Source organism: Tauraco erythrolophus, chromosome Z (assembly GCF_009769465.1).
Source record: "Tauraco erythrolophus isolate bTauEry1 chromosome Z, bTauEry1.pri, whole genome shotgun sequence".
NCBI classification, from domain to species: Eukaryota; Metazoa; Chordata; class Aves; order Musophagiformes; family Musophagidae; genus Tauraco; species Tauraco erythrolophus.
Genome location: NC_141496.1, coordinates 39,636,287 through 39,655,360, shown reverse-complemented (window position 1 = coordinate 39,655,360; position 19,074 = coordinate 39,636,287). Strand labels below are relative to the sequence as shown.

Here is a 19,074-nt window from a genome sequence, read left to right as displayed (position 1 = left end):
CCCCACAGGCAGACAGAAGAGCTCTTCCTAATGCGTGCTAGAATTTCTGGACAGAAAGAAAGATTTGAATACAGAAGAACAAAGATTTGAGCTTTAATCTTCAGCTTCTCCAAGAAGCACATTAACAAGTAAACTACTCTCTCAAAGTCCTCAGTGACCTTGATTTCCTGGCAGTATGTGAAGGATCCTGAATCACAATAGATTATAAGGCACAAAAATAATATTGCAATGCTGACCATTATTACTTTGCCTGCCATTTGATCCTAAGAGGGGTGAGAGTGAGAAGCTACACTGGGTGATGTTCTGCCAATTTTTTCCTTAATTACACCCCTTAGGCACAGCCCTTCCTGCCCACTGGCACAAGTTCTCATCTGTTTAAGATTGTATTAGTTTGTCATCTTTCACTCATGCTTTCAGAAATGGAACGGTGACTTTCCAAATGCTACTGTGGAGCATTACACAAGCCTTTTGCTTTAACTAGATCATTACTGTCCTTTCACACTTCCATTTTCTCACCCTGTCCTATCACGTCCAACATATATCACTGCTCTGTATTTTCAAAGCTCTTTGAAAGGGTACCTCTTAACGTATCATCTCGTACTCAGTAACAAGAAGTCCAGCTGAACCTTCCACGTGTTTGAAAATTCATCACCAAAGCACCCTGTGTTTCACTCTCTCCCATGTCACCCTTTAGCTTTGGAAAGATATTTTTGAAAAGTTGCACAAAGCTGCCTTTCATCTTCCCTAAAACCGTCCTTAAAACTCTCCTTGTCAGACCATATCGCTGACCTTTAGTTACACCAGGGGATCACGAGCTCTAAAGCCCCTTTGAACATCACAGTCTCATAATTCATTAGGCTCCATCTGTGTTCGAGCAGCATTTTCTCTTATCCTGAGGCTGCAAGGTTTGGCGATTCTTTTATTTTTTATGGTTGGCTACATGCAGTGCTGTGGTGCCAGCCAGTATATCCCTAGACACGGTGAGAACAGAATTAGACAGATTTACTTAACCATGGTCTTCAAAGACTTGCCATGAAACCTTTTGCCATGTCACTGGTTCTGCTGCAACTCAATAAACTTACAAAAAGAGAGAGACGGGCCACTTACCCCAAATATCACTCTTAACATTTGCAAAGCAATTTCATGCTCCAGATCAGAAGTTACAGGAGCAGCAATAGCGTACTTGCACAACTGGACATCAAGCCGACGGCTCAAAAATAAAATTATCTTGTTTTAAAATAAGGCCTTATTCTTGCAGTCAAATGCACTAAGTAGGAGTATGAGAAATCAGTAACTGTCCTGCTGCATCTAAGCATCCTGCATGTTAGTGCCATCAGTGCCGTATCAGCAGCTCTGTTACTATTTTAAGACTCTAGTGAAAAAGTTAAAACTAGAAAGCATGCCTTTAATTTAGAGCTCTTGCAACATGGTACGTTTGGCTGGGAGAGAACATTTGTGTAAGCATCAGAGGAAAATACCAGAATCTGAACATTAACCCTGAACGTAATTCCTAGTTGATGACTGCTGTGATAAAGAGTGAAACGTTTACATCTCAGAATACATCTTCCACAGAATCCACGGCACTGCAAGATTGTGCCTTTTTTTACTCTTCTGTTGAGCATGCTCAATTTTTAATGAAGGTAATCAAAGGCAATGAAAACTGCCCAGCTTATTCGACCAACATGCCTTCCTTTTTCAAGTGAAAGAAACATTTCACACCGAACTAAGAGAAACACAGCTCATGATGAATGGTCAGTAATCAAGGCCACTTAATCTACGCGTATTTTTACTCCTCTTCTTTTGCAGACTGCCATATACTGATCAGCTATGTTTACACACCACTTTTATTAATAAACTAGTGCAGGGTACATTCATTTTACTGGCTAATTTGCTTGAAACTAATTTCTTGAGGCAGAGCCCAGTGAACTGAAGCCCCTATAGTTTCTGTGAAAAATATAACAGCACTTTCCATTAATTTTAAAGATCAGCTGCTTTATTATACAAAATACCTAATTTCTTACCCCAGCCAAGAAACAGGGAGGTTTTAAATTAGATAATTAATTATTAGAAAATGTCTGTTCTTCCCCCAGAGTGTAACCAAAATGAATCACCAATTCAATTCATTTTAATTTCTTCCCTTAACACTCGTATGAGCAGAGTTGTTAAACTCTTTGCATGATCACTGAATCTTAAATCTATAAATCTCATCATCTTAGCAGGAGGGTTTCATCTGAGATCTCTTATGCCAAATCCAGATTGCATTTTAAAATGCAGATTCACAACTTCATTCCAACACGCCTGAAAGCCGTGGTTTTCTGTCATAATCTGGAAATTGGACATTTCTATTACTACCATCTCAAGCAGGAAAACATTCAAGAATCTCTACATATTGCTACTCATTTTTTCCATTTGTATTTCATAAACAAACATAAAAGGAAGTTAATAATGGAAGTAAATCTTTGGCTTTGGGTTCTTACTGCCAGCCCACAAAACTGCAAGACTATAAAGTGAAAACTGCAAAACGAAATAAAAAAAAACTTAACATTGAAAATCGCAGCTTGTTTAACGTTGCTTAGTCTACTTTATTAATGATAAGCCACAAAGTGAACGAGCAAACAAAACCAAAAAACGCCAGATGTACCCTGTAGGTCTTGAGATTTTATCTTTGCTAGCATCTACATAAAATACAATCCTTCTCTTTGCACTGAAAGGCAAAAAATAAAAATCATCATTCTGCAGACGGCTAATTGAACAACACTCTCAATCTCACAGAGCTACAAAAAATGAGACTTACCAGCGATGTGAGACTTGGGTCTCCCCAGTAAGGGTTACATTTACAGAGGAGACGAGTCTCACTCTCCTGCCATGCACTACTGTGAGGGGTCTGTCCGCGTCTCCTGGACCTCCCTTCCTGCAGGCAGCAGGGGCTGCTCCTGTGCCCCTGAAGCTGCCCCCTCACCTGCTGACACAGCCCTGGTCCCACAGGTCCCTCTATTTGCAGGGCAGGGGCTCCAGCCTCAACCAACATGGTGGTCTCCCTGACCTCACCCCAGTTTATCCAGGTCTTTCCTGAACTGAGGGTCCAAAAACCAAACATCCATGCCCTCACAAAGGCTCTCCCTGCCCAGGGTATTCTTCCTTTTTTACGGCTCCTGTTGGCTTGTTCCCCCAGCGTGGCCTCTCTTGGTGGCAGCCCTGACCTTGAGGACATCCACTGGTCACCGTGGTTTGGTGTCACTTGCACAGTTGATGGACAAGGACTCTGTCATCTCCTCCATGCCACTGATAAAGATGCTGAACAGAAGAGGTCTCAGACAAGCCCCAGCATTGCCGCACTTGTTACCAATCTCCAGGCTGATATGACCCATCGACCACAATCGTCTGAGTCCCATCATCCAGCCAGTTTTTCATGTCTCACTGTCCATCCATCCAAACCACCATGGCCCAACTTGGATGTGAGAACACCAACAGTGTCAAGAACTTTGCTCTAGCCCAGGTTCATGGCACCCACCACTCTCTCCCCATCCACAAACCAGTAGTTTCCTCCTAGAAGGCCATCAGGTGGGTCGGGTCTGATTTACCCCAGTAAACTCATGGTGACCGCTCCCAGTCACCATTTCCTTCACATGCCCAGAAACATGTTCCATCATTTTCCCAGGGACCAGGTAAGGCTGACCAGGCTGGAGTTTCCTCTTTGGTCAACCTTCTTATCTTTTGGGAAGACAGATGTGGTATTTGTCTTTCTTCAGTCACTGAGTACCTCCCCAGATCTCCACGATCTCCCAGAGCTTATAGACGTCTCACCCTGAAAGAACAGTGGCCAGCTCTCAGTACCCTTAGGTGCAGGCTGCCTGGGCCCATTGGCCCATGGCTGAGGTTGTCTCCAGCCACCCCAGCTTGATGCTCCCCAAGTGCTCGTTATTTCTCTCCTTGACCTGTCTCTCCAAGCACAGAGCACTGGCTGGACTGGCTGAGGAGGACTGTGGCAACAGCAGTGTTTAGTTCCTCTACCTTCTGTACCTGCTGCCACACCAAATCACCCACCCTACTGAGCAACAATCCTATGTTTTGTTTGCCAGGCCTCCCCAGCAGTATCACTAGCTGCAGTCTCTCTGCATCATCTCACACCTAAGCACCCAAGACAAGATATCGGGTCAGCAGACAGGTGCCTCTGCTCCCTGCAGGGCAGTCTCCATCAGCTATCTCCTCCTGTTTTTTTGGCTTGGTCACTTGGTCGATATCTATAATTGCAGAACGCATAGTACAGAAGGGGGCTGAGATGAGATGCCAGAAGTGACAAGCTTCCAGCTTCTCCCATCATGGAAGTTTCCACCCATAGTTTGTTTGGAGGTGGTCCTCCAGATTTCCCTCCCTTTGCGATGCAGGACTTGAGCTGTTGGCTTTGTGGAACCACTGCAAGTCCATGTTAATCTCCTGTTTGTTCTCTCTGATGGTACACAGCACACTCCAGCAGGCAAGGCCATCATCGGAGTCTCCACCCCGGACATGTCTGCAGCCTGAGGCTGGAGCAGCAGCATCCTCCCTTAGTATCTTTCACCTGGGTCAAGGTCCCTGTTGTACCAGGGTCATTGGTCCAGCCTATGCCAGCAGCAGTCTCATTTGGTACATAAACATAAATGAACCATGTTCTCCAAGAGTAAACGGCCACCTACAACACCTACATTTGAAAGACTGCGGTGTTCGTTTCAGGTACACACAGTGTTACTCAACCGGCTTATTGCAAAAGGATGATTTCACCACTCAGTTATTAAAAAAGTTGATAGGTGTTTTATATAATTGCTGGCAAGCAACCCAGATTAAAAGCCCCAAATCAGATCATAAAGGGATTTGCAGTCATTAAGGCACAAACACACCTAATGCAGTGCTGGCAGCTTTTGCCTGAGAGACAGGAGTCCAAATCCGAAAATGTAATACAACAACCCAAAATTTCACAGAGGTTTTAGCCCATTCTCTAATGAGCTGTACTGCAGCTCTTTCCCAAAGGTTCTGTGAAACCATAAAATCCTAAACTATGTTTATAATAATAAAAAAACGCACATCTGATCTGAAGATTTAATTACTTGGTTTGGACACGAAGTGACAGCTTGCAATATAGATAATAGTTTTGGCAAAGCTGCAGACATTAATCTAGAGGAAGCTCTGATGTAAAGTTATTCTGCTGTATTCACAAGAGACGTCTTTGTGTTACTGAAACCAAGAGAAGCCACAAAAATCCATAATCCTGAAAGAGTTAAACGTGAAGAGCAACCTACTTTCAACAACGAATTTGGATTAACATCTGCTAGGGCCCTTGGTCTTTGAACCATCAACTGAAAAATCAAAAATCCAGGAGTTCAAGTCAGTTCAACATCACGAATGGAAAAAAGAAAAGTAAAAAGGATAAATAATAGTCCAGAGAAAAAAGGCAATGGCTTAAGGTATAATATAAATCCTAAACATGAAAAACACTTTCAAATAACACTGTGTCTGACATAGTGAAGCCTTTTGTCTGCGTTTCCTGCTGTGCGTGCACTGAGGTTGCAGCTGACTCTAGTCCTTGGCCATTACCTTTTGTAACACTGCTAATTTTCAGAACTATTAGAAAGCTTTCAATTATTAGGAGAGTTCCAGAAAAACTCCACGTAAAACCTTTGTGCAAAGGAAGAAAGCAGGATCTCATAAAAACCTCAAGCTGGAAGAAACAAAAAATCCAGGTAAATGGAAGAGAATTACACCTCTTCCCACAAAAACCAAACCAAACCAAACCCCACCAAGATCTCCTTTACAATTCCAGACAACACTACACATAGTATAAAAATTCAAGGTAGTTAGTGATAAAAAACTACGTCACTACATAGATATCAAGGATACATATAGTCATTTCTAACACAGGGAAACACTCAACAGAAAATTTTTTGAAAGCCTGAGATAGCTGCACTGACTGCAGAAGCCTGTTTTATCTACAAACATCACCACCACTCCTCACTTTTTGGTGAAAATTGCAGAATATAAATACTATATAAAGATCTGTCCTGTGTTAGTACTTACAGATATGTCAGAAAAAGCCAAAAGCCACCATAAAAATTGCACAGTAATACAGTAATCATCATCCTCAGCTAATACATCCCTCTTACAATTCAAGCCATTGCCATTTATAACCAGACTACCCATGAGCTCTGACGGGATCCCGTGGTGACACATGTATGTTGCTCCAAGAACAACACTGGCAATGTATCACAAACTTCATATAGATATGTAATTTCTTCCAAGTACTCATTTCCACCAGGAGAATAAGGGATCTACCACGCCTTACAGAGGGTCAAGACTAAACAGTCTCCTTATCTGCACAGACAGCAATAAGAGGCACGTGGCACAGGACTGACTCAACTCCTTGATCGGTCACTGGTAGAGTGACATCCATCTGTGGCCTTCAGGCTGTTCCCCAAACTCCGGGCAAAGCCTACATAGCCAAAGAGCAAAGACAATACAGAGTTCAGAGTTATTCCACTGCTCAGGGCTGGCATGATCCAAAAGAAGTTAGTATTTTATTTTTAAACTACATCAACTTAGAAGAACTACCTTCCATAAAGCCAATTTCAGCAGATATACACTACAGCTTGTAATCTACTAGAACAGTAATTTTATGTCTTTTATGCTGTTCTCTTTCAAAGAACAGATGTAATATGTCTAAAATCTTCAGTAATTTTACTGCTGTATCTTAACAGGAAAATGGGGCAGAACAAAACTATACCCTTTCTGAAGATGCTTTTTCTACAGAAAATCTGTTCTGAGATCCTGTATTAAAGGCTTTTAAAAATTATTCCAACTGTTACAAAATACATACACTATGCTGTAAACAGACTGGGCATTTGCAATTTCAATTTTAAAAGCTTCTAACACCTCATTTTGAAAATGGAAAAGAAATGAGAATCTCTCACATGTACAGTAATAAAGTCAGAACACTGAATAACATTAACTGAGAGTTCTCCAGAAACAGCAATTCCAGATGATTACCTGTTTGTGAGATCTCTGCAACTGTTTGGGTAAATATTACCAGTATGCTAACACTTCTCACACACACACAATGAAATGTATATGCAAGCAGCTGCAATGCTTGCAGCACAGGAGCTCGCACTACAGGAGACCTAATATCACAGCTTTTAGCAGACATAAGTCATCAAATCTCATTATTTCTCTTAAAGGTAGAAGCCTTTCTATGTGACATACTGACCTTTGTTTTCAGACTTTCAGCGATGCTCTTTGTATCATCTGGAAGGCAGACACACTTCAAGAAGAAAGGGGAAAAAAAAACAAAACAAAACAAAACCAGCTTGATGTGACACAAGAGTCAAAAGATTGCTACGAAAGATGCTAGTACAAGACATTATGATTATCTGCCAGACTAGAACACTTACAGGGTGAAAGAGTAGCTTCCTGAATCTCCAAAAATATAAAAGAAGAAAAGTTCTTGTATTTCTTGCTACAGTTCTTCAGCTCTGAAAACAGTGTTGCTCTAGAGAAAGAGCCCAGTTCAGAAAACCGATAATAATTAAATTGGACTGATCTTTACTCCAGTGAAGTTCAGGCAGTTTTGGGATATTTCTTCTTCCCTCCTCTGTCTTAAAAGGAAATTTTTAGTTGAGGCTTCAAATTCTGTTCAGATTTTTCCGCAAGTATAATGTCATAACCACAATTCATTACTGGAAAAGAAACCAATGTACCTATTTTTAATTATTTATTGCTTTCTACAGGAAATAAATGAAAAAAAAATCAAAACATGCCTATCAAAAAAACAATCAAGCAGCAGACTAATTGGTCAAAATCAGTCAACCACTGGTCTCAGATCCTAGGAAGCGACACATAGGGCTGGTGTGTGAAGCTGGCTTAAAGGGACACTGCCCCTTGGGAAGGTCACACCACTTCTTGATCAGGTAGCACTTGCTGAAAGGTGCAGCTTTGTTCAGCTGAATCCAGCTGCCAGGTTCAGCATGCACACATACACACGAAGCCTTTGCAAAACAAATAATGAAGAAATTTTTTATTAATGTTTTGAAGAGTTTTCTCTTTTTCCTCCCGAAGTAACTGCAGCACGTAGAGATTTTACTCATTTATTTTAGCTTCTTCTTTCTTCCTGCTCAGCCCTCAGTCGGTCTTAATGGAGGAGTCAGAACCACATCCACTCACCAGTAGTTTTAAAGCAATTTACTTGCTTAGAAACGAGGCAGGGCAGAAATTCCTAAGGCAGGCAGCTCCTCCTGCTCTACCGAGAGCACACAGGTAGCTCCTGAGCCTCGTTTGCTTTGCATGGCCAAGGAGAGATCTTTATCCATAAGATAAATATTTGGCACAAAATAATTAAGGAAGAAAAAACACTGTAATCTGTCCTCATCAAAATAACCTACCAGGACAGCTTCGTTAATGAACACTTGATTGGCCCCGGGATGGTGAGGCAGCATGCAGATACTGAGGGCTGGGAGACGGCAGGAGAAATGCAGAATTTGCTCCTCTGCCTACAACCACGCCAAGGCAATGCAGACAGGAATGCAATGCATACTCACGGGTCCGACTTCTGTACCTCGTTTCCAGCAGGTGATATATAGCTATATACAAGGCAGAGAGAAACGTGGCATTCTGTGCCTTAGGGTAGGGTGGGGGAGTGAGGTTGTCTCTCTGCTCAGAGTGGTTTAAGTTCACCTGTTTGGCACTCAAAACCAGACCTGGGAGGTTCACACATTGAGAGTCAGCGAGCACTTGGAGGGAAGGTCCAGAAATGTTATTTCTTGGCAAAAAAATGTGTAAGCTGTCACCGAGAAAACTATCTGTAACTTCCCCCTGAAGGAAACAGATGAGGACACATCTGGTATCCAACAGTCCCATGACGCTCGCTCCCCCCTCCCTCTTCCCATCACCTTTCCTTGCAACAGCACTGAGGCTTGCCTGGTCCTGCCCTAAGTCATCCACACAAGCTACACTACTAGAAGACTAGCATGGCATAGAAATTAAGTTTTTTATTGCTCTGCATAAGACCATCACCAGTGCTGAAATTAGGGAAAAGTAAGCGGCCAAGAGCAGTCAGATGGGTTCGGCCATAGTGTCAAATCTCACATGACGGAGTTGCTCGTCTCAGCTGATGTTCAGCAGGAACAAACTATAGAGACTTACACAGTTTCCTACAGCCTAGACCCTTGTTTCACCCCTCCAGTGGCCAAGAGGCTCTGATGCACAAGTCCGAGCTGCACCTTTTACTACGCTACGTTTACTCACACTCAGCCTTTTAAATGCATATTGGCACATAATTTTTCAAGTATACTGAAAGATACTGAGGCAGACTAGAGTCATAACTGCTCTTGCTGAGTGAAGCAATATAGATATAGTCATAACATTAAGCCAGTATATATAGTCAACCACACTTTACTCCAGCTTATTTCAAGGTTCTTACTCAGAATGTTGCTTTGATTATTTTCCCCAATAGATTTCATGAAAGAAGAGATACACCTCTGAGACTACTTTCCCAAGTACATCTGACAATGCTTAAATTACCTTTTTTTGTTGATCCCTGGCTGTCCACTATCACTTCAGTACGGCCCAAACCACAAGACTCACATTTGGAAAAGAGTTTGACATTAAGCAAAACCACCACAGTAAGGAACCAGACTGTAAATGTACATGTTAAGTGTGCAACAGTACAAAAATGCAGCATTTCTTAGAGAAGTTTCTAAAAGAAAACATGCATCTGAACAAAGACACTGAGTTAAAGAGAAGCCTGGTGAAGAAAGACGTTACAATAGGACGGGCTTGATCACACCCAGGAAAATGAAAGCCATTATTAAAGAGGTTGATCTTTATCCCAAAGGAGTACCTTTAAATGATGCATCATTTTGTACAAGGTCAGAAGGTAAGCCATAAAAAAAGGCATCAACGAAATTAGACAAAAGTATCATTAAAAAAATATATATAGGACGTACCACAGCAGAGAACTACTAGATCATTTTAGCTACTTCCCATGACAACAGCTCATAATTTCCCCATCCACACTGTGCACTATTCACAGTATTAATCTAATCTTCCCTTAAAATTGTTCAAATAAATGGACATTCAGTGGTTTTAAAATAGTTCTGGAATAGTACCTGAAAGCAATCAGCTACTAGGCATTCATTTTTAACCTAGAAAAGCCCTTGCAAGGCAATCCTGTGCAATTCCTCACACAAGTGAGGAATCTGACAAGTTACATAGCAAATAATACTTTCTCTATCTCTTTTTCAAAAGCCCAAGCTGCAAAGGGTGTGAGTTAAAAAAAAAAAAAAAAGCACCAGTCCCAGAGCCCAGGCCACTGTCTGCAAATGTAATACTTAACTAGAAAAACAAAAAATTGGCACACAGATTAAAGCAGTACGGCCTATGGGACTGTAATAGAGAATAATGAGGGAGGAAGCCTGGATTAAAGGGGTTGGTTGCGTGCAACGATATCCAGCAGCGATAGAGGCTGTTGTACATGAGGGAGAGATGGACTCAAAGATGTAAACGTTAAAAATAAAATAAATCAAACATCTTTTGTTTTCTATTTTTCACACTCACACATGGAGCATCCAAAAGTATTTCCTATATTGTCTGCTGTAGCTTCTCTATTGTAGAAGCCTAAGACATGAGTAATCAGATGGCAGAAATTACTGTTATTTACGCACTGCTGTCACAGCTCTCCATAATTATACAGGTTGACACAGCATCTTGACAATGATAGGAAAAAAGCAGTTTTTGTAGAAATTTTGTCAGCCTCCCTACACAGAAGCATGGCAAATAAAATTACTGCAGCTAAAAATTGGCAAAGCAATCATCTCTTTCAGGTTTTTTCTTTGTCTCTGTCAAAAAGTTACTATTGTGAGAATACTCAAAGACACACACACAAAAAAAAAAGACCTCTGTGTCTAAACTGCAGCTTTATCCTACAGTAGGGCCACAATGTGGCTATGCAAATACCTTGTGTTGTTTAAAACTGGAAACAATTGAGTTGCAAGGGGAGTGGGACAGGAAAAGAACATAATATGCAAAACACTAAAAAAGTTCTGCTCTGCTCTTTTTCAAATAAAAAATTTGAAACTCTCAGATTCAAATCCATAGTCTGAGCCACTTGATAGCCAACCTGAACCCATGCTGTCCACGTCCCGGGTGGGCAAGCATGACAGGGAAGACCTGTCGTGGGCTGAACTCCCATACGTGCAGAATCGCAACGTTCTGATAAAGTATTTTGGGTTGGCAAATTTCTTAGTAGCTTTACTCAAGAGTTACCATTTGATGCAGAGATTACATGCTGGACAGGTTATACCTTCGAGTCTGCCCCCGGCTCTCCCACATACCCCCTGAGACGAGGTGACAGGGAGAACCCGCACCAACCCTCCCACCTCCTCTGGTGGAGGGCAACAGTGCCCTGGCTCCCCTCCCTCTTCCCTCTGTGGCCTCCAAGGTCACACATGATCCATGAAACTAAAGCACCTTTGGCTCACACCTCTACTTTCCCGCTGGGATGCACAAAGCTTCTGCCCAGGCTCTGCACAAGAAGAGCACATCTTCTTGCGCCTGGTTATCCACCTGCAGCTCCTTCCTGCTGTCATCTGCATACTTAAGTTCAGTGCTCTAAGGATTGTGGTTAAAATCCTAACTCCTAAAACTGAAAATCTGACGTTCTGCTGCCACGAGTGGTATAGTTAAGATATTCCAGGATCCTCCATTTCAATGGCACAGAGGAATGAATACTTTCTTCTGTATTTTCAAACAACTTCACCAAAGTCTTACAATTTTAAAACGCCTCTGCTACAAGCGGTCCCTTATTAAAAAGTTGAGGAGGGAGTAGAGTGAGAAGTACTATTGGGCGTCTCAAAAAACAGCCTTAGCGTTCATTGCTTTTGCTGGATATAACAAATTTTGAGTTGAAATACAGAGCTCTTCATCCTGAGTTCCTAGAATGATGAAGTCTTATCTAACACAACCCAAAGTGTTAAGAAGTAGCAGACTAGATGTGTGGCACATAAGTGAATGCAATTCCCCTGTACACCATCTAAAGTGTAGATATACTCACAATACAGTATATATGCATAAAGCCACTATATAGTACGTAAAATAAAGTTGTTTTCATGTGTGTTTCATACCATAATGTACTCACTCACACACCACATACTGCAATTACTAGCTAGATTAGCTAAACATTTTATTATGATCTGTTTCATTTCTCAGCTTTTAAAACTTAAAATCGAAGAACACCTCCGCTATGATGAAAGGTAACACAGCTTGCTGATTAAAGAGAAATGAAAACCACACAAATGAACAGAAAAACCCCGCTAAGTGTATTCCCCCATCAGCCAGATAGAGATGTGATAATATACCAAACCACGAGAAGACATGCACAAAGTCCTGCGTCTCCAAATTTCTGAGACGCTTCAGCTGCTAGCTCAGCCCCTGCCTTCAGTAATATCCAGCATCCAGGTCCGCAATTGCAGTTATTTTCGAACAGGTCCACGCTCTGGTCCTGCAACACGAATGGCACAAAAGCTGCTCTACCCCCTATGCACCATATTGTTAGGAAACCAGTCCTACCCTGCTGTCACTACACACAGGAAACAGCTCTCCCCTCCAGGATAACATCTTGCACAATCTAAGCTTGTTATAAAGAAAGAAATCTAGACCTATTATCGCTTACTCCTCAGGCTGATATAACACACTGAATTTAGGCGGATGTTGGCTTCCCCCTACTCACTCCCTTCACTCCTTTTAAATGGAAAATGGATGTAGGTCCTTAGTATGAGACAGCATTTTCCAGGGTTTTAGGTATGCAAATGTTAAGGTTCTTAAAATCTTTATTTGTGTTTGAATCTTTTAACTTATTTTCCAGTGTGCCATTTGATCAAGAAAAATTAAACTCATATTTTCACCATGAACCTGTTTTGAAAATAGAAATAAATTAATACTGGTTTGATGTTCAATCCATATTCTTTCAAATTCAAGGCAGCTATGCTTCAAGTATGCTACAAAGAAGCCCAATATCACTTGTAATACAAGGCTGATCATCCTCGAAGTTTTCAAAAATACTCCTGGCTTTGTGCCGTAAATAAGTTTGAAACATGTAAAAACCTAAAAAAATTTTAAACGGTAACATACTAACTCATATGTGACTAACAATAAATTTGAGAATAACACAGATTTGTTTCTGGCTCTTGCAGCTTCTTAAATGCCACTTCTCCTGATATCTTTATTTACATTGAAGGGATATCAGCCTGTGAGTTTGTTACTGCTGCTGTAAGGATATGTGCTGTAAAACCAGCCAATTCAAGGCATAAAAACCAACTTCTTAACAAAAAGTGATGCTCTTTTGAAATAACTTCCCAAGGGGAACATTTCCTTGATTTTTGACAGGATGGCAATTGGAAAAATGTGGAGGAGGGAAGATAAGACAGTGCCCCTTTTCACTACGCTACCATTGATAACCTTGTATGAAGTATATCCTTTGAAAAAATACATAAAGGATAAAGACATAAAGGGCAGAGAAAGAGGAAGTTGGACACTTGAAAACCCAGTGAATACCACCAGGACTATTAATTCCAGTTATAACAATGCATGGCTTGACATCAAACTCTGTCCTAGGCTGACCAGACACGTACAGGATGAAATAGTATATGTAACTGCTATATGCTTTCTGGAGGCTATCTGAGCAGTCATGGAAAATCAATTTGAATACAAATGTAATTTGTTAAAAGAACAGTGAAAATCATTATGCAGGGTCACACTGTTACCAGATTGTACAGAAGCAGATGCCGTCCAAAGATGCAGAGGCATTCCGTAAAACAGAAGAATCTTGGTCTTTAAAAGTCTCTGTGATCTTTTCAGTCTTTCAGTATAGTTACATGAGAACAAAGCTACAGTTTACCTCTCTTGTTTCTCAGCACTTTTACTCCTTGCAGCTCATTCCAGCTGCAGAAAGAGGCTTTATAGAAACTTCTAAGCCTCAGAGAAAGTGAAGGTTCCCACTGTAATGGAGAAAAAGCAACATCTTTGAAACAGTTCCTTGAAAGTTCCAAAGTATTTATCTCAGGCTCACAGGATAAAGTCATAAAATAAAGAAGTAGATTTGCCTGGTTTTGGCAATGTCAACACCATTTTTAGGCAAACCATACATAAAAATTCAGCAATAAGCTAAGTGAAAAAGCGTGATATAATTTAAGAAGCAGTTCGGAATAAAGACAACTCAAATGTTAAATCTTCAGAAGATCCTCTTGCAAAGACATTTCACACAGACATGGAATATACCAATTTGCTATGCACTTACAGAACCATTACTGTAGCCGATCAGCTTACTTCATTCCATGAGGTAAATCTGGGGACTAAAACAGCCACCAGTCTTAAAATAGATTTTCCTTTCATTTGATCCCAGTCTTCACTGACTGTTCTGAAAGGTATTGGCTTATTTGATCCTCAAAACATACACAGTGGGACTCAGAGACCTTTATTACTATAGATGAGATGCACTATATTTCTTCCACCCGAAATGATGTTTCATAGTCTCTATAGTCAGTCTTGTAGTTACTGCCTGTCCACTACTAGGTAGTACATCAGATTGGCTCGTGTTCAAATTTGATCAAGGAACAGCAACAACAGCAAATGTAAAACCTTACAGCTGTTCTGAAATATGTATAAAAGGACATTCCTTATTAAAAATGCACCCGCATCCTTCTTGCAAACTAAGGAGTAGAAGTCACTGCACCCTTGAAGCCTAGTTTCATCATATATATGCATATAAACACATCTCTGAAGATCAAACTCCTGTTACGGTGCATGAGATTGCAAATTTCTCAGACTGGCTACAAAGAAGAAAATTCCAGGCTTCCGTTGGAATGACTTTTTCATCATCATTATCATCATCATCATCTCTCTCTGTCCTTCAATCTTTCTCCTCCTTCTCTCTCCCTTTTTTTTAAAAACAGAAAAAAAAAAAAAATTGCTGATACGTGTTCCGAACACAAAAAGCAAAACAGGTTTTTAAAACACAATTAATAAACAGGATTTTGGTCTCCATCATTACTTTTCAGAGGTCCAATAAAAGAATAGTTGCTATTTTTCTATAATAATAGACTGGAAACACAGGTCAGTAACGAGCTATATGACTTAACTTTGATCTACAGTTGGGATTTACCCCAAAAGAAGACAGGGAAGGACTGGACACCACATAGATGACACTACCATAGGTTTCCATTATACACTATTATGAATGGACTCATCAGCAAGTAATGTTCAAACAACGCACAAAAACTTCTGTACTGTTCAAAACCTGCTCTCTAAAGAGTTTCAGTTACTTACAGTGCTTACAGGCATCATAACTTTGAGAGGATCTATTAAAAGTAAACGTTATGACAGCCAGCAAAATTAACCCAGTATATCAGACCTGTCAAGCAGCGTTTCATTCTGTTTCAGCATAAAAAAAAAAACCCTCTAATTTTCTTCTCTCTCATTTTGAAAGCCAAGGATAAACCTTTAACTGAACAATTACAGCTCAAGCAATCACAGAGCAAATGGGTTTTTTCCTTCCTATTTCACTTCTACTAGAAAATCTATGAAGTTCTCTCTGTTCTGAAGTTACCTAAAAACATGGTAAGACCTTAGACTTAAATGAAAAAAAAATGTCTCAGATGTGAACTACGAGAAGTCTCATGGAAGCCCAATGCAAAGTATTTATGACAAGTCCAGACTTTGTGGCAGATACAGCATCTTTTGCTTAAAAGATTTTGGGCATAAACTGCAGGCACAGGAACACATTGCATAAGCTATCACATGCTCGCTGCAACTGTGCGAATGTTACTGGATTTGAGAAGCCACCGTGCTGAATAATTTAAGATCTAATAAAATATTCAATTTCACTGATACACTGGCTTCATTTTAAAATAAAATAAAATTAAAAAAAATGAATACTGACGGGAGCAGGTCTAAAAGTCAACAGAAATGTTTCGTTACTCATTAGGGTAAGAGTTGTTCCACTAAGCTTCGGGGAGACACAACTAGGACGATAAAAAGGTCTCCAACCCCGAGAGATTCCCCTCCCCAGCCCGACTATCACCCGGAGGGACAGAAACAGCCCCGGCACAGGAGCGCGTGTGGAGAGGGCGAAAAGGCTCTGCTGGGGGGTAGGGGGAAGCCACCCCCCCACCCCCGCGGGACGGCGGCCGCCCACGGAGGATTTCGTGCTGTGGGGCAAGGGGGTGGTGGCTGCGCGGAGGGCACCCGCGGCGGTCCCGGGGGATGAGCTCGTTCCCCGACGGCGCTGCGGCTGCCTCGGCGGGGAGCGCCAGGGCGGCACCGGGAGCTGACGGGACGGGCGGCAGGTGAACTCCCACCGCCCCCGGCGCCTTTTACCCCGGGCAGTTCGGCCATCCCCGTCCCCTCCGCCTTCACAAGAGCTGCTGCAGTGGAACCGGTCCTCCCCCACCACCACATCACGACGTTCAGCTCGTTGGAAGATGAGCTCCGACAACTTTTTGAAGGCGAGTAAGGAAAACCCATTCAGCCTGCACTACACGATTATTCTAAACAATAATAAAGAGAACTCTAAGAGCTTTAAAGTTATGTTTCTGGGGTAGAGTTTGAGGTTTTTTGGTCTTTTTTTTTTTTTTTTTTTAAGGGGGGTCATGAGACGCAGAGAAGGCGCCGTTGGTGTTTCAGATGGAGATGCCCTAGTTAGAGGGGAGGCAGGAAAAGAGTCGCCTGACAAGAGCTGCTCACCGCTGCCGAGATGCTAAAGGCCCCGAACGTGTTTGCAAAACTGTTCCGCGGTTTGCTGGATCTCCGGCTCAAAGATAACAGCCTTCAAATTAAAATGAAGACCGGTCACTGGGGAGGGGTTGAGGGTGGAGGAGAGGAAGGGAAAAGAGATGTGGACAGCTCTGCGGATATTATTAAATCTTTCCAGCCGCTCATCTGGATTACATTTAAGCTCTCACGGCATTTCTTGCCCCCTCTAATTAAGCGTAGTTTCAAATCAGAACATGTCTGAGGGTGATCTTTCGTCGGCTTCTATTTAAAATGTAGAGATAAGTATTTTTTTTTAAAAAATGAAAGGAAAAAAGAACCACAACAAAACAAAAAAGAAGGCAAGCCCAGACGGAGGGACCCGGCTGAGAGCCGCCCGCCGGTCGTGCCTCCCCGCTCCCCCGCGCACTTCGGCTCCGACTTTGTGAGAGCTCCGGCACGGCGCCGACCCCGGTCCCCGCCGGTCCCCGTCCCCCGCCCCCCGTCCCCTCACCTCGGGCGAGGCGCAGCGCCGCCAGGCTCCCGCAGAGCACCAGCCAGGCCAGCACCGCGCGGCTCATGGTCCTCTCCTCCCGCGGCCGCGCCGCCTCTGCCGAAGGAAGGAGGCGGCGGGCGGCGGCGGCGCCTCCGCCCGGCGAGGCGAGGCGAGGCGAAGCGAAACGAAGCGAAGCGAAGCGAAGGTCCTTCCCGGCCGAGCGCAGCCCCCGCCGCGGCTCCCGCTGCCGCCGCCCTAGCAGCGGCGAGGACACTGCCCCGCTGCCCGCCGGCTCTGCGCGCCCGCCAGGTGCCGCCGCGCCTCCAGCATGGCCCGGCCGGCCGCTTTCGTCCCGCGGGCGGGCCGCCGCCGCCGCCTCCTCCTCCTCCTCCTTCTCCTCCTCCTCCTGCGCGACCGCGGCCGCTCTGCCTGCGCTGCGCTCCGGCTCTGCGCGCCCCGAGTGGCTCCTTCGGGGAGGTTGGGGATCGGGGGTGGGGAGGAGGCGCCGGCGGCGGGCGGTGCTGCCCGACACACCCTGGCACCTGCTCCGCCCCCCCCGGCCGCGCCTCCCTCGCCGCTGCGGCGGGGGATGCGGGGGTCGGCGGCGGGGACGGGGGGAAGGCGGTGGCGTGAAACCAAGTGTTCTGCCAAGGCTGGGAGCGGGGAGGGCAGGAGGGAGGCAGGAGCGGGCTTCTGCCGGAGCCTTTCCCCCCAAACCCGCTCCGCGCCCCTTTGCCCTCCGCCGGGTCCCGTTTGCGGGGATCGCGGTCTCGGGAGCGAGCTCAGGACTGGCAGCCCTGGCGTTCCTCTTCCGCGGCAAATTAGTGTGTCGTGGTTTAGTCGTTGGCCCTGTGGGTATCTGCCCCCTTCCATTAGGGAGTGGACACAGGCCGGCGCGACTTGCGGAGGTAGTTTTAGCCCCCGCAAACTTTTGTCTTGTAGGGGTCGTCTGCGCCCCGCACTTTGCTGTCCGCTGCTCCAGCTGCCGACTTAACATCCTTTCTGAACATCCAGATAGAGAACTTACGTGAAGTGTAAACTACCGCTCTTCGACCTCCTTCTCCAGGTAAGATGTCATCCTGCCCGGTACTGAAAGGAAATCAAGGCAAGAGTGCAAGATGTGGTGAAATTTCAGAAGTAGTCCAAGGTGGAGGACGAGAACGTCCCATGTTGGACCACTGCTCCCTGTTGTGGTTTTTTTTCCTACCTGCGTATATACAGCTACAAGAGTGAAATAAGTACTAATTGCCCAATGAGAGTCAAAAGGCTCTTCAGATATTTTATATCTGTAATTTGCATCCCCTCTACATGCCCTCATAGTAAAAGAGCCCATATTAATATTATATTAAACGTTAATGCAACTGCTGAGTGAGAAGAATGCACTTAACAGCATTAGGCTGTTGAGAAGCATTTCTATAGATACAACCCGAATGTCCGGGCTGGTTGCATGACAATAAGGAGAGACATCATGAAATTAAGAGTGGAAACGACCCGTTAAGCCGTCTAATCTTTTGGCCAGCATCTCAACAATAGTTTCCAGCATTTTATTTTACAAAGCCCTTTGTCTACCATTAAATGCCTGTGAGTGGCAGGGTGACGGCCCTTCCGTAAAGCTCTAGTTTTAAGTTTGAGCTTGCAATTAATCGAATTTTTCTCTGGCACTGGAAGTATTTAAGCTTCAGCACATTGCATTGTCGGAAAGAATTAAAAGGATCAGCCTTTTTGCATTGGTTAAGGTATGAAATTACTGGAAATAACACACTTTGTTAAAAAGCATTTCACGCTCAGAATCACAGAGCATTTTCTCCTTGCATACA

General features: G+C 43.4%; 1 protein-coding gene across 1 annotated transcript in view; it reads right to left on the bottom strand.

Annotated features, from left to right (window-relative positions):
- EDIL3 (EGF like and discoidin domains 3) overlaps positions 1-17,342 on the bottom strand; it is a 273,150-nt gene extending 255,808 nt beyond the window's left edge. Inside the window, exon 1 of the mRNA XM_086629011.1 lies at positions 17,276-17,342. Within this exon, the coding sequence (XP_086485137.1) occupies positions 17,276-17,342 (67 nt within the window). The remainder of the gene's footprint in view (positions 1-17,275) is intronic.
- Between the last annotated feature and the right edge of the window lie 1,732 nt (positions 17,343-19,074).